Source organism: Alosa pseudoharengus, unplaced genomic scaffold (genome assembly GCF_046254945.1).
Source record: "Alosa pseudoharengus isolate Yale_2024_CS ecotype anadromous, Long Island Sound unplaced genomic scaffold, YU_APseudo_1.1 YU_APseudo_1.1_scf_16, whole genome shotgun sequence".
In the NCBI taxonomy this organism is placed as follows: domain Eukaryota; kingdom Metazoa; phylum Chordata; class Actinopteri; order Clupeiformes; family Clupeidae; genus Alosa; species Alosa pseudoharengus.
This window is the reverse complement of record NW_027468630.1, coordinates 5,067,883-5,082,926: the sequence shown is the minus strand read 5'-3', so window position 1 is coordinate 5,082,926 and position 15,044 is coordinate 5,067,883. Positions and strand designations below refer to the sequence as shown.

Below are 15,044 nucleotides of genomic sequence, written 5' to 3'. Positions count from 1 at the left end.
CATGACTAACGGATGCATTTAATATGACAGAATACTGTACGTCACAAAAATCCTGTTTTATTACTTCATCTTTACGAGTGATCTATTGTAGTTCTGTAATTTTAATATCTCAAGAATGTGTTAACTGGCACTGTTCTGTTTCCGGTGAGTGCATTCACAATGGACTCTCGTCTCGTCGTCTGCAAACTTGCACAATATTCTCCCTAGTATTCCCGTCTTTGAAGGTACAGTAATTTATGGACAGCCATTTCAATAGAAATGCATGGCGATATAACGTTGCGATATGAAGATATGTATCTAAAATGCAATGCATTATTTTTTTGAGATTCTGAATACAGGGTGGCCGTGTTCGGGGGCAGGTCCACGGATTCGAATCACCATCAGGGCCGCAAGCCCTCGGAGAAATAGTGTTTGCCCACTTACATCCTATTTCACCGAATTACCATGGTTCATCGAACGGCGAGATAGAGGTAGGCAATCGTAACAATAACTATTTATTGAATCCACCTAGACATTCCTGCAACTGACGAAACAATGTATCTAGCTTGCTGTGCAGCGAATGAAAAAAATGACGTATATGGCTGTTTTTTTGGCTATACAGTGCAGTTGTGTCCATAGTTTGCCTCATCAGTTTGCTTTCGAGAAACCAATCTTAATACTTGTAGGCTAATTGGTCAAGCTTCAGTAACCTGGTCACATAATAACATCAAAAACAGACAAGCGTCTTGTATTTGAATGAAATTTAGCGGTTATGCCAGCACCCTAGGTTTGTCTCGACATTGGTTAACATTAGCACACCAACGTTATGATTTGTTTCTTCGTAAAACGTATTCGAGCGAATGCATGGCGAAAAGGTGACACTATTGTTTGTCTTAAGATGAAAATATGCCACTGAGCATAAGGCTTGCCGCTTTTAGAACCAGGTAGGCTAGTTCGACTGTTTGGCAAGAACAGCTGCCAAATTGTTGCCATGCCGCTTAAAAATAAAAAAAATTGCCGTTAATTAGTCCAGTGATTTAATTATTCATGCAAATTTGGACATACAGTCTGTAGTGAAACTTGGTTTTATGGGCATGTGCAATTTCTGTAATACAAACGGGTGCATTTAGCACCCCATTGCCAGGTTGAATATTAATCAATTGTACACTTTATTTTTTAAAATAAACAAGACATTTTGCTATACATTAGACATCATGTTTTAGTAGCCTATACCTTTCCTTTTCCTCACAGGGGTTTTGCCTGTAAAGAAGGACACAACCTGCACTAGTGGAACATCTTGTTCCTAACATTAATTACACATGGTGTTGGTGTACCAAAAATAAAACAGGTGGCTTTGACACCACAGTGCACTTGGACAGTCACACTTTAGGTTGCTCTGCGGGTGGCCTGGTCCTCACTCTCCCCCATCAGGGACAACTTTCATGATCCACGGTCCACCTCTCTCATCTTCAAAACTGAATCCATACGTGCGCAGCGGCAGGATGTCGGAGGCCTGGCAGCAGCACGCTGTAGTGCCTCCCCCAGTGGTGCACACTCTCCCCCACGGGGCAGAGAACCCGCTGGGGAGCGCCGTCTACGGGATAGTCCTGCAGCCAGACCCTACCCTGGCACCGCCTCCACACAGCCAACACTCCCAGCCACACCCGGTGCCAGCTCAGCAGCCCTCCCTGCAGGTGGGCAGCGAGGGCAGCCACAAGTGTGGCGCCTGCGGGCACGACATCTCGCACCTGGCCAACCCGCACGAGCACCAGTGCATGGTGAATCAGGATCGCTCCTTCCAGTGCACCCAGTGCATGAAGATCTTCCAGCAGGCTACCGATCTCCTTGAGCACCAGTGTGTTCAGGTGGAGCAGAAGCCGTTTGTGTGTGGCGTGTGCAAGATGGGGTTTTCGCTGCTCACCTCGCTGGCGCAGCACCACACGGAACACACCGGGAGCAACCCCATGAAGTGCTCCATCTGTGAGAAGACGTACCGCCCAGGCTCCTCGGGGAACCCCGGTTCCTCGTCCTCCGCCAACACCGGTGAAGGATCGTCCACCTCCACATATGACGGCTCCACTCCTCACCGACCTTACAAATGCTCCGTGTGCCACAAGAGCTTCCGTCACCTGTCTGAACTTTCACGCCATGAACGCGTGCACACCGGCGAGAAGCCCTTCAAGTGCACCATTTGCGACAAGAGCTTCAGCCAGGCCTCCCACCTGCAGCACCACCAGCGCACGCACAGCTCCGAGCGCCCCTACAAGTGTGCCGTGTGCGAGAAGACCTTCAAGCACCGCTCCCACCTGGTGCGTCACATGTATTCCCACTCCGGTGAGCACCTGTTCAAGTGCAACCTGTGCGAGATGCACTTCAAGGAGTCGTCCGAGCTGCTGCACCACCAATGCCAGCCTGCCGGGGACCGCCCGTTCCGCTGCAGCTCGTGTGACAAGGGCTTCAAGCGCCAGTCTGACCTGCGCCAGCACGAGCGCACCCACTCGGAGGACCGGCCGTTTCAGTGCGAGGAGTGTCAGATGAGCTTCAAGCAGCAGTACGCCCTGGTCCGTCACCGCCGCACGCACAAGAACCCCGCCGACCGGCCGTTCAAGTGCAACCTCTGCGACAAGGGCTTCCTGCAGCCGTCCCACCTGCTCTACCACCAGCACGTGCACGGCATCGAAAGCCTGTTCAAGTGCGCCGCCTGTCAGAAGGGCTTCAGCCAGTCGGGCGAGTTGCTGAAGCACAAGTGTGGCGTGGCTGCCTCGTCGTCCGAGAAGCCCTACAAGTGCGACGTGTGCGGCAAAGGCTACAAGAAGTCCTCGACGCTTCAGCGCCACCAGAACAACGCGCACTGCACGGAGAAGCCGCTCAAGTGCTCGCTCTGCGATCGCCGCTTCGTGTCGTCCTCGGAGTTCGTGCAGCACCACTGCGACCCGGCCCGCGAAAAGCCGCTCAAGTGCTCCGACTGCGAGAAGCGCTTCAAGTACTCCTCGGAGATGCAGCGTCACAGGCGCGTCCACACGGGCGAGAAGCCCTTCAAATGCCCGACCTGCGACAAGGGCTTCAAGCAGCGCGAGCACCTAGCCAAGCACGGCAGCGTCCACTCCAGAGAGGCCCAGTTCAAATGCGTGTGGTGTGGCGAGCGCTTCGGAGACCTGTGCGCACTCCAGGAGCACACTGTCCAGCACACTGCGGAAGGTGGGGGCTACCCTGTGGCCCCCTGCATACAGTAACGGCTGCATACACTGGTCTTCGAATAAATGAACCCATAAACTTACGTAGCACCTTTACTTCCTTGATAGTTAGAATTACAGTGTTACATCGGCCATGTATTCACACACTGCCTCATTATACGATATTCTTGTCTTATGCACTTCTAACAGGCCAACTTTTATGCCTGCCTCCTCCTTTTTGGTTGTTTCTTCACAAAGGAAATATCTTAAGCACAAACTGTAAGACTTTGTTGGAATTGCAGAAAATCATTTCTCATACTGTGCTGTCAGTGTGACAGCCATACTATCTGTAATCTCCTGTGACATGTGTAGTACTTCTTGGCCTCTTATCCAAATTCTGAAGGTTGAACATATGGGCAACGGAATCTTCAAGTGCCATGAACACAGAAAGCACTTATGTATTTTATCGTATTCATCATATATTGTTGACTTATTTTTTACCTGTGAACAATGACATCAGTGTCCTTTCATTGTGATACAAGTGAAGATGCGTTTATTTCATGTAACCTATCCAGTGCTATGATGCTATCCCCAAAACCAATGGATATCTTTGCACGAATGTACAATACATGTATGAAGAGGTGTCCTCACCTGATCATTGATACTAGTCTAAAGGCAAAAGACATTCATCCAAAAATGCCTGTAAATTGTTCATGTTGCTTAAGGAAGTGCTTAAATGTATTCCATCACCAAGTATTGTTAAATATGATACTTAGTACTGACTCACTTAGTACTGACTCAGCAGTTTGTCCCTTCAACAGTTTTTGCTGTTTCACTTATTGGACCACATATAGGTATGTTTGACACCTTGTACCTGTTGAATTTTGAGAAGGGATTATTTGTGGCAAATTTGAAGCCACTTGGACAAACCAACCAGGACAGAATAAAATAAGCACATCTGTTCTGCAGTAACTGGGTTATTGTCAAAATGTCTGTAAATAGATGTGTTATAACAACTTTCACAGACAGTGGTAGAATTTGCATAGTATCTGTGTTATATCAGCTGTGAACTGTGCAAACTTAATTTCTGCTCTCTATGTTTGTTTTTTCTCTCATGTGAAAATGTTAAGCATGACTTTACGCTCTCTCTTTCTCTCAGCTCATCATGGATCATCTCTGCCGCCCCTATAGTTTCTTCCTCCTACCAGTCTTTAAATGCAGGTCTACTTACAGCTTTAGACATGTTACTGAGTACCCTCTATTCATGAGGCATCTTATAGAAAAAGCATACTTGAAGTGTGCAAGCATACAAGTGGGGCGACTGCTCAAACTTTTTTTTAATTTTTTTAACTTGTAACAGTGCTTATGTTTCTGTAGTTCTTGTCTCTCTGCTCAGAAATGATTGTGATTTTCTTTTGAGTATAATGACAATATTTGTGTTTCTGTCTAGTAATGTGTTTAAAAAAGGAGAAAAAAAGAAGATTTTTTTCATAAGCTGACTGAACATGTATAAATGATTGTGAGTAAAAGGAGCTTTGAGTTATTAGGGACTGAGCTTAAGCCAAAGGATTGTATGTGACCCGTTGCCACTCGAACACTAGTATTGGAATCTCTAGCATGGTCGTACTTGATTTCATAACATCGTGTTACAGCTTTTCTAACTTTCTCGAAAACTGTGTAGCCATGTAACGTGAGTGAAATGTATAAGTGATCTTCAATATACTGTATGTAACCATCAACAAGTACTTAGCACTTAAAAATAAAAACATTTTTCATGTAAATATAAATTCTTCTACTTTGAGCTTGAACATCAGTTTAATTCGATTAGTAGCCTATACTAAGGCCTATCTTATCAGGGCAAACTTTATCTATTCAGAGCAAACAGTAGGCTATATTTGAATAGGCTTTTTTAATATTTAAGTTTATTAAATGAGTGAAATTGTTTGAGGCTATTCTTGTCAGTGTGGCTGGAAATCAATCAAAAATTGTGGGTCATTGTGAATCTCACATGTTACCAGATCTCTGCTTACTTGACAAGCTGTTGTTAATAATAAGCCTTACCAAATTCCAGTTTAGTGTGGGCTAGACAGATTCCTGCTGAATGAGGACATATCTACTCACTTCCAGTTGCCTTAACTTTCCTTCATTAGGAGATAATATACCAAAAGAAAATGTACAATTGGGGGTTCAACCTTTCTTTTACTGTCTGTTTTCAACAGATAGCCTAACCTAATTCTTAAACGATCAGCTCGGCCTTAAAATGAAGCATGCGCAATACATCTTAGTAAAGCCTACACGTTATTGATCCAGGACACACTAGCCACAGTAGCAATGATCATTGACAGTAAAAGCAATGATGCGATGAAGAACTGTGATATGCTGATTTATCACGTGGAAACACCAAATCAATGTATGTCTATCCATTAACGAGGACACATGCAAATTAAAGCCTAGTTAAGATGCATCCGGAGACTGAACAGAACAGAGTTTGCATATGGTTGCAGTGATTGTTAAATTTAAGTGTTGAATTGCTTCTAGAGCAGTAGTTGCTAACATTCACAACAATAGACATATGCAGATTATCAGACTCATATTGTACAGCATCAGTGCAAAACACAATACAACATTATTGTTGTATTACATAGCCTATGTAGGCTAAAGCAGTTTTGCGACGTGATAAAATTGTGTAGCGTAGCCTTGGTCACGGAATGTGGGTGTGTCAAAGTGACAAGACTCTGGTTCGTAATAAAGTTCACATCGAGTTCATTTTCAGTTGCAGAAGGCTACATATTACACGTTAGTTATTTTTGTAATAAATACTATTTTGGGCCATATTAATTCGTTGTACACCTATAAACTCAATTAATCAGTCAGTAGACCCGACGGATTTCGCCGTTTTGAGACCCGGAACCAAAAATCTGTCTGATGACGCTGGCTGCTGGTTCCATGGACATATTGGTTCCAGTCTCTCACTGATTTAGTTAGCTGACTAGCTAACGCTGTCCCCGCAAACACTCGTAGCACTGAAGAATGAACCGAAGGGGATTCCAATAAGGGGATCCCCACACCCCTTCATTTTAGCGATACCAGGGGTTCCCCTGGCAGAGTTGAGCACGCCGTTAGGGAATTGGTGTTTTGGGCGTGAATCGGTGTATTTCGTGCGAAAGACTTTGTACGTAGCTAACATTACCTTAAAACACAGGGCCAGTTAGCTAGCTACCGTTAGCCTGTGATCGAAAAGCTATTCTACACTATTTTGTTTTAACGTTATTGCTCGTCTGTGAATGGACGATCCTGACACAATGGACAATATGTGCGGTCAGTATGCTTTGTAATTAATGTTTATTTGATTTGCATTATATCGTATTTTATTTAGTCTTTTGGTGAGTTAGCTTGACAGGTTCGTTTTAATTTAGTTGCAACGGGCCTTACGACTCCTAGCTAAGGTCTACAGTGCCCGCAAACCAGTCTCTTCCGTTTGCATTCCCCTACACTGGATCGCGGGTCTCTGACTAATGTAGTTAGCTAGCTAGTAAAGCTAGTATAGGTTATACGTGGAAACCAGAAAATAACTCCGTTGCCCACACATTGTGGCTATTCTCCAGTTATTTATTATTTTTCACAGGATAAACAGTTTATTTGCGATTGAATCCCTGCTGCACAATATATTTTACTTCTACCTCATCTTATTAACGTTATTTCCCTCTTACACCGACGCGTCGTTTAAACTGGCTCTCCATATTCCGCCAAACAGCCTGTTCAGCAAGCTTGGACACTCGCTCATCGTTGTACTGACAATCCGCACTGCTAGCTCTAATGAGAGTTTGCGGTGGCCAGCACTGTTCAGCCACCAACCACGGACGAAATTTGTCGTGAGGAGAAACTCCTACTCTGAAGCAGCTAAGGTCCGGACGCCGGAGTGTAGGTGTTCTGCTGTTCGGTTTATAGATAAGAGTCTTGCGGTAGGGGGGTCTCGGACAGATCGATTGTTGAAACCCGCCATGCCCGGTCCAGCGGCCGGTAGCAAAGCACGGGTGTATGCCGATGTCAACAAGCTGAAGAGCAAAGAGTACTGGGACTATGAAGCTCACGTCCCAAGCTGGAGGTAAGAATTCAGTCTTTTGGTTATGCCATCAGTGCTCTGGTGGCTTGTTGAAATCAGAATGTCAATCGGATTAGATGTGATTGACGGATAGGGATCATGGACATTCATAATCATCTAGTGATGTGCCAAAATGCATCCTATATTCCCTCAATAGATGGCTAAACAGTAAGCCTACAACATGGGCTATGGCTGAATACTGTCAGCAGTGAATACTGTAAGTGAAGCTTCCCCCACTCCCCTTCCCTCTCCATCAATCATACAGCAGCGAGTGGTCAGCAGAGGCTTTTTCCAAAGCCACGCCTCAAATGATTACTACCCACCATCACATAACATCACGTTAATTAACGGTATGCCAGTTGCACCTTTCCCTCACGGGTAATTGCAAGCAAGGCGTGATTAAATGCCCAAATCAGATTTATTTTGACTGACAGTGATATTTTGAATTCTGTGCATTTCAGTTACTGTTGCTGTTTGCGACCTACTATAGTAAGACACACATCTTTCATTGACATCTCATATAGAAAGTTCTAGCAAAGTTTATTAATGCATAGATAAAAGCAGGGGGAGACCCAGTTGTCAAAGGCATATTTTTCTTATATCTGAAACCTGCTGATCCTTTTGAACTTCAACATTTGAGGATTTATTGGTTAAAACCATATGTTAAAGGAAACATGCCTATAATCTAATCTCATTGAACACCACAGGCTGCATCACTGGGACATTCCAGATGATAAATTCTCACTGAGCCTGACCTCAGATATATATATATATATATATATATATATATATAATATAATATAATATAATATAACAACACTGTCACAAGCTCAAAGATGTTGATGGACAGACAGTGGAGCCTCTAGGATGTCAGTGAAATATGTGCAAGTAGGAGTTAGCTCTAACTGGATGAGTTGGCTTGTAGCTTGATTTGTTTTTCACAGCTAATGATGTAGAATAGGTTTTGGTACCGCTTTATTGTTGGACCAATATACCTATACTGATATTTAGGCCATTGGATGTGATTGAGGTGCCTTTTTTTCCTCAGGGTGTTGCCTGGTGAGATGATGCTGTTGACGTTAATATGATGTATTTATTGTTCTTGTGACATTCAGCAACCAGGATGACTATCAGCTTGTACGTAAACTGGGCAGAGGGAAGTACAGCGAAGTTTTTGAAGCCATCAACGTCAACAGCAATGAAAGGGTGGTTGTCAAAATCCTCAAGGTAAAGCCCTAATGACTGTTTGCAGCAATCACTGCTTATTAACATGGGTGACCATGTTCTTGACTGTCTGCTGCATTTACCTCATTACCTCCTGTGTATAACTGACTATTTAAACACCCTCAGCCTGTGAAGAAGAAGAAGATCAAACGTGAGATCAAAATCCTAGAAAATCTGAAAGGAGGCACCAACATAATTCGTCTGGTGGACACAGTGAAGGATCCAGTGGTATGCACTCTTACACATTGTCTGTCCTAAGCTTCCTAGCTGAAATAAGTAGCAAATGGTTATATTTCACAATGCATTGTAAGTGGAGTCAGCTGTTTGTGCAATTCCATTCGTTTTAACTCATTTGAGGCCACCACTAAGACTGCAGTATGAAAAGTTGCGATCTATGACAACCCTTGTAAATGTATGTCTTCTTTCTACAGTCGAGGACACCAGCACTTGTCTTTGAGTGCATTAATAACACAGATTTTAAGGTAAAGGCTTTTTTAATGGACGACCGAATCTATCGAATCAATCCAGAGAAGTCAGTGTTCTTAATGGTTAATAATTGCCTTTTGTCTTTGTAGGACCTGTACCAGAGGCTAACAGATTTTGATATACGTTTCTACCTGTATGAGCTGCTCAAGGTGATTAGACTGCAAGACTTCAAATGCTACACTTGTTTTTACATCCAATCCAGCACATTGTGACCACAGCGTGTGTGTGCGTGTGTGTGTGTGCGTGTGCGTATGCGTGTGTGTGTGTGTGTGTGTGTGTGTGTGTGTGTGTGTGTGTGTGTGTGTTTCTGACAGGCTCTGGACTACTGTCACAGCATGGGGATCATGCATAGGGATGTCAAGCCACACAATGTGATGATAGACCACCAAATGAGAAAGGTACCTAGTGTTTTCTCTAAAATCATTAGTGTCTGCTAATTCGTATAAGAGAATATCCCCATTTCCACTGTGAAGAGACACCTTGGTATTGCAATTGTCCCCATGTAGTATCAGATCTCTGTGTTGGGTATTTGATCTGCTTAAACCGTTTACAGTTTAAACACTTACAAACAGTAACAGTGCCACTGAAACAAGAAATGACCTCACTCTCATGTTCATTCATTCTTGTGTTGTATTATTTAGCAAATGTATTATATTTTATTCTATTCATAACTATTGTTTTTCCTCAGAAAACCTCAGAAAGCATAAAAATGCCCTGACATACCAGATGGTCAGGGCGCCACATTCACTGTGTTCCCTATTGTTATTGCTCTGGCTTAGTGTGGCAATATGTTCATCTTGCTGTCATCTTATTCTGTGTGTGTGTGTGTGTGTGTGTGCGTGTGTGTGTGTGTGTGTGTGTGTGTGTTGGCAACAGTTGCGTCTCATTGACTGGGGGCTGGCAGAGTTCTACCACCCTGCTCAGGAGTACAATGTCAGAGTGGCATCCAGGTCGTACAAGGGACCAGAGCTGCTGGTGGACTATCAGGTGAACTAGCCTCTATCTGTGTCTCTCTTCCAGCCAATTGCTGATCCATTTAGATTCATGTAGTCGTTGTGTCCATTTGATTATAAGTGCATTGTTTGTCTGACAGTGTTGTCTTACTCCAGTGTTATCTGGCTTTCCTCTTTACAGATGTACGACTACAGTCTGGACATGTGGAGCCTGGGCTGCATGCTGGCCAGTATGATATTCCAGAAGGAGCCCTTTTTCCACGGACAAGATAACTATGACCAGGTATTTGTCTTTGCTATCTCCGACGAGCTGAGGGGAGGCATTTAGCCTCCACACCCAGAGGCTTGTGTTATGTGAGGAATGTGTCATGTTTAGCTTCACTGGGCCATTGTTCTTGCAGCTTGTCCGTATAGCCAAGGTCCTGGGAACAGAGGAGCTCTATGACTACCTGCAAAAGTACCACATTGAACTGGACACCCGTTTCAAGGACCTACTGGGCCAGTGAGTATCCTTTGGGCTGAATTGTTGGGAAGAGCCTCATGAGTATAAATATATATATATATATATATATATATTAGGGCTGTCAATCGATTAAAAAAAATGAATCTAATTAATTACATACTCTGTGATTAATTAATCTAAATTAATCGCATATATAATTTTTGCTGTGAAAGTATTTTAAATATTTAAATTCAAATTAATCATTGAATAATCAGCATTAGTGACATTAAAGTTCAAAGACTCTTTTATAATGATGACCGCCGCGTAGCGAAGCGGCGGTCATATAGGTTTAGTCATTTTTTTTTTTTTCTTTTTTTTTTTTTTCGCATGTCCAAATTTCCGTCAAGGATTCCAGGGACACTGAAAGACCGGGGTAGATGAAACTTAATGGGCATGTAACCCCACATGGATAGCATGGAACCATCGTTTTTCGTTTTGATCTGTAGCCCCCCCACTGGACTGCACCCCCCGAAAGGAGGGTAGGCCAGACACAGTTTTCTGTGAATATCTCGAGAACCGTAAGGTTTAGGAGGACCATTTTTTTTTTAATGTTGATCTCAAGGGGCCATGTCAACCCATTCCATAACCACTCATTTCATGTATAGCGCCACCTAGTTAAACACAAAAAAGTAAAAATGAGGTGTTGTAATCGCAGGTATCTGTGACCTAACATAGTCAAAACTGCACGAAATTGGAAGTGTAAGATCATTATGACACCCTCTGAATGCACGCCAAGTTTCGTGGAAATCCGTTCATGGGGGGCCACACAATAAATTAATTTGTTACTATACACCAACTGGCCTGTAGGTGGCCGGAGACAGTTTTCTGTGAATATCTCGAGAACCGTAGGGCCTAGGAGGTCCACCTTTTTTTTGTATGTTGGTCTTAAGGGGGCATGTCAACCCACCCCATTACCACTTATTTCATGTATAGCGCCACCTAGTTAAAAATTAAAAAGCAAAAAATGAGGTGTTTTCATCACAATATCTCTGGCTGACATGGTCAAAACTGCACGAAATTGAAAGTGTAGGATCATTATGACATCCTCTGAATGCATGCCAAGTTTTGTGAACTTTCGTTCATGGGGGGCCTTACAATAAAATAATATATGTGTACATTTAGTGACCGTACACCAACAAGGATTCCCGGGACACTGAAAGACCGGGGTACACGAAACTTGGTGGGCATGTAACCCCACATGGATAGCATGGAACCATCGTTTTTCGTTTTGATCTGTAGCCCCCCCGCTGGACTGCACCCCCCGAAAGGAGGGTAGGGCAGACACAGTTTTCTGTGAATATCTCGAGAACCGTAAGGTTTAGGAGGACCATTTTTTTTTTTTATGTTGATCTCAAGGGGCCATGTCAACCCATTCCATAACCACTCATTTCATGTATAGCGCCACCTAGTTAAACACAAAAAAGTAAAAATGAGGTGTTGTAATCGCAGGTATCTGTGACCTAATATAGTCAAAACTGCACGAAATTGGAAGTGTAGGATCATTATGACACCCTCTGAATGCACGCCAAGTTTCGTGGAAATCCGTTCATGGGGGGCCACACAATAAATAAATTTGTTACTATACACCAACTGGCCTGTAGGTGGCCGGAGACAGTTTTCTGTGAATATCTCGAGAACCGTAGGGCCTAGGAGGTCCACCTTTTTTTTGTATGTTGGTCTTAAGGGGGCATGTCAACCCATCCCATTACCACTTATTTCATGTATAGCGCCACCTAGTTAAAAATTAAAAAGCAAAAAATGAGGTGTTTTCATCACAATATCTCTGGCTGACATGGTCAAAACTGCACGAAATTGAAAGTGTAGGATCATTATGACATCCTCTGAATGCATGCCAAGTTTTGTGAACTTTCGTTCATGGGAGGCCTTACAATAAAATAATATATGTGTACATTTAGTGACCGTACACCAACAAGGATTCCCGGGACACTGAAAGACCGGGGTACACGAAACTTGGTGGGCATGTAACCCCACATGGATAGCATGGAACCATCGTTTTTCGTTTTGATCTGTAGCCCCCCCGCTGTACTGGACCCCCCGAAAGGAGGGTAGGGCAGACACAGTTTTCTGTGAATATCTTGAGAACCGTAGGGCCTAGGATGACCAATATTTTCCGTATGTTTGCCTCCAGGGGTCACGTTAACCCATTCCATGTGCACACATGTGCATAAACAGATACACACGCACACACATACATTCACAGTAATCATACGTATGACACATACTCACACAGTAGACATATGTACGCATGCATGCACATGCACAAACACACATACGCAGGTAAACACACAAGCACGCACACACACACACACACATACACACACACCCACGCACATAAACATAAACATGTACACGCACACATGCACACAATTCAAGAATTTCTCAGAATTATGAACAGGCAAGATGGGGGTGGGGTTGTATAAAATGAATTTTACATGTGAAATCTATGAACTAATCATGTTTTGGTACTTGTTGTCTAGCAGATACCAGTGAGAATTGAGTGTGGATAATGCAATTTAGTGAGACAGTTAGAATCATATAGGCCTTTCAGCGTGATTTATTTTTGTGGAAAAAATGTGCTGGACTTGGCGGCGGTCATATTTTGTACCGCTCGGCGGTACATCTAGTTATTTTCACTGTTCAAATAATTGCCATAATAATCTATGATATGACCTAATATGCTGAGGAAATAATATTCAAAAGTGCTTCGGGAAGAAGTTTTTTTTTCACATACAAGGCATTTCAGGCCACAGATATAACCTAGGGGATACAATGAAAATAAACACTCCCCGTAATGTCAACACTTATTTCTTTGCATTGATGTGTGACTATAGAGTTGATTAACTCCGGTGATATGCAAATTCCTTTCTGCAGACATTGCAGGGGACTTTATTTTCAACACTTTATTTTTTATCAACACCATCAGGCCGTTTTTTAAAAGTAAATGTTCCAATCAATGATCCAGGCAGCACGTTTTCTTCTCTCTCCTTCATTTTACAGTCTAATTTTTACTGACTAGAACTGCTCGGGGTCAAAGGTCATACGGAATCGATTAATCTGCACTAATTTTTTTAATCAGTTATTTTTTTCTCAAATTAATTAATCAAAATGAATCAGTTATTTTGACAGCCCTAATATAAATATATATATATATATATATATATATATATATATTATATATTTAATATTAGTGTATAAGGACATTCTTCGGAGCCTTAAGCATCATTTCACACATTCACTTTGATGTGGTTGAGTATTTTCCCCATGAGATGGTTTGGTTGGTGAAGCTTAACGGGTCGCTGCTCTGTTGCGTTTTGGTGGCTCTTGTGCAGGCAGACACGTAAGCGCTGGGAGCAGTTTGTTCAGCCGGAGAACCAGCACCTGGTGAGCCCAGAGGCCCTCGACCTTTTGGACAAGCTTCTGCGCTATGACCATCAGCAGAGGCTGACCGCTGCCGAAGCCATGGAGCACCCTTACTTCTGTAAGACTCGGTCATCCTATCTAATAGTAACCCTGTCTGTCCTTTGTTCCCTGTCTGCGTTTCTCATATATATATATATATATATCTATATATATGAGAGAGAGATGGATTGATTAATCCATCGATGGGTGGATGATCTGTGTATTTACCACATTACCTCAGTGTAGTGCAGTGTGAGCCTTTGTGACCTCTGGTCTCTCCCAACAGATCCTGTGCTGAAGGGACAGTCTCTCTCCAACACAGACAGCACTCTTGCAATAAGCGGCTCCAACGCAACATGATGAGCAGGTATCACCATTTCTGTTGCTTCATCAGGTTTCTGTCTTTCTCTATTTTCTCTTGCTGTGTATTCGTTTTCAATACTCACCAGATGGTTTGGCGTATCTCTTTCTTTTCTCTTCCCAGGAAACACCCCAGTTTATTATGATTCTTTTTTCGTCTTTTTTTGTTTTTACCTCAACTCTTGAAACTTTTTTGGTGGCAGAGTTCTCTGCCCCTCAGGAGGACAGTTTTACTGGAACAAAAAAAACAAAAATGTCATCCAGCACACGGACATGTACAGAACGAACAAAGACACACAAAAATACATGTGCATACACTGGCAAATCGTCTCTTCTATACACACACACACACACGCACACACACACACACAGACAAACAAACCCACACTGTTTACCCGCTGCTCTAGACCCCCAACAGGAACAGTACAACCAACAGTAGTTCCCCCTCCTTCTCCAACCACTCCTTTTATTTTTAGTTAGAGAAGAAGAGAAAAAAAAAAACGTTTTGTAAAAGAACACACTGAACCCCATCCCACCTGCGCTCCCCTCTTTTTGTTTCCTCCCCCCTCCCTCCCAGTTTTAAAATAAGCTTGGCAGACACCGGAGGAAAGAATGCCTGCTCTTTCCCCCCTTGCATTGGGTCTGCGTATCTCAAGAGGGATCGGTCCTAGCAGTGCCAATGGGGTTTTTGCTGGACGAGGTTCTCACCTGCTGATATGAGGTCAGAATCCGAAGCTGTAGTGTTGAGTGGCATGGAGAATTTTTTTTTTCTGCTATGGTTGGATTGAGAATTACTATCAATGAGAATAAATAAATTTTATTTTATTTGTTGTATGTATGTCCTC

General features: G+C 43.2%; 2 protein-coding genes across 2 annotated transcripts; both read left to right on the top strand.

Annotated features, from left to right (window-relative positions):
- Nucleotides 1-145: 145 nt before the first annotated feature.
- Nucleotides 146-4,939, top strand: znf319a (zinc finger protein 319a). Its single transcript, XM_076286804.1, has 3 exons — nt 146-224; nt 326-470; nt 1,231-4,939. The coding sequence occupies exon 3, from the start codon at nt 1,422-1,424 to the stop codon at nt 3,210-3,212; it is 1,791 nt and encodes a 596-aa protein (XP_076142919.1). The 5' UTR covers nt 146-224; nt 326-470; nt 1,231-1,421; the 3' UTR covers nt 3,213-4,939.
- Nucleotides 4,940-6,041: 1,102 nt separating this feature from the next.
- On the top strand, nt 6,042-15,024 carry csnk2a2a (casein kinase 2, alpha prime polypeptide a). The gene is made up of 12 exons (XM_076286807.1): nt 6,042-7,257; nt 8,370-8,481; nt 8,605-8,706; nt 8,910-8,960; nt 9,054-9,113; nt 9,279-9,362; nt 9,841-9,951; nt 10,099-10,200; nt 10,319-10,419; nt 13,770-13,918; nt 14,126-14,206; nt 14,324-15,024. Exons 1-11 carry the CDS (start codon nt 7,154-7,156, stop codon nt 14,197-14,199), a joined length of 1,050 nt encoding a protein of 349 aa, XP_076142922.1. The 5' UTR covers nt 6,042-7,153; the 3' UTR covers nt 14,200-14,206; nt 14,324-15,024.
- The last annotated feature ends 20 nt before the right edge of the window (nt 15,025-15,044 follow it).

Excerpts from the sequence above, each read along its gene's own strand:
- csnk2a2a (XM_076286807.1), top strand. The coding sequence starts at position 7,154 with ATGCCCGGTCCAGCGGCCGGTAGCAAAGCACGGGTGTATGCCGATGTC. Across the intron at positions 8,707-8,909 it reads ACACAGTGAAGGATCCAGTG|TCGAGGACACCAGCACTTGT; the intron begins GTATGCACTCTT and ends TTCTTTCTACAG. Across the intron at positions 10,201-10,318 it reads GACAAGATAACTATGACCAG|CTTGTCCGTATAGCCAAGGT; the intron begins GTATTTGTCTTT and ends TTGTTCTTGCAG.
- znf319a (XM_076286804.1), top strand. The coding sequence starts at position 1,422 with ATGATCCACGGTCCACCTCTCTCATCTTCAAAACTGAATCCATACGTG.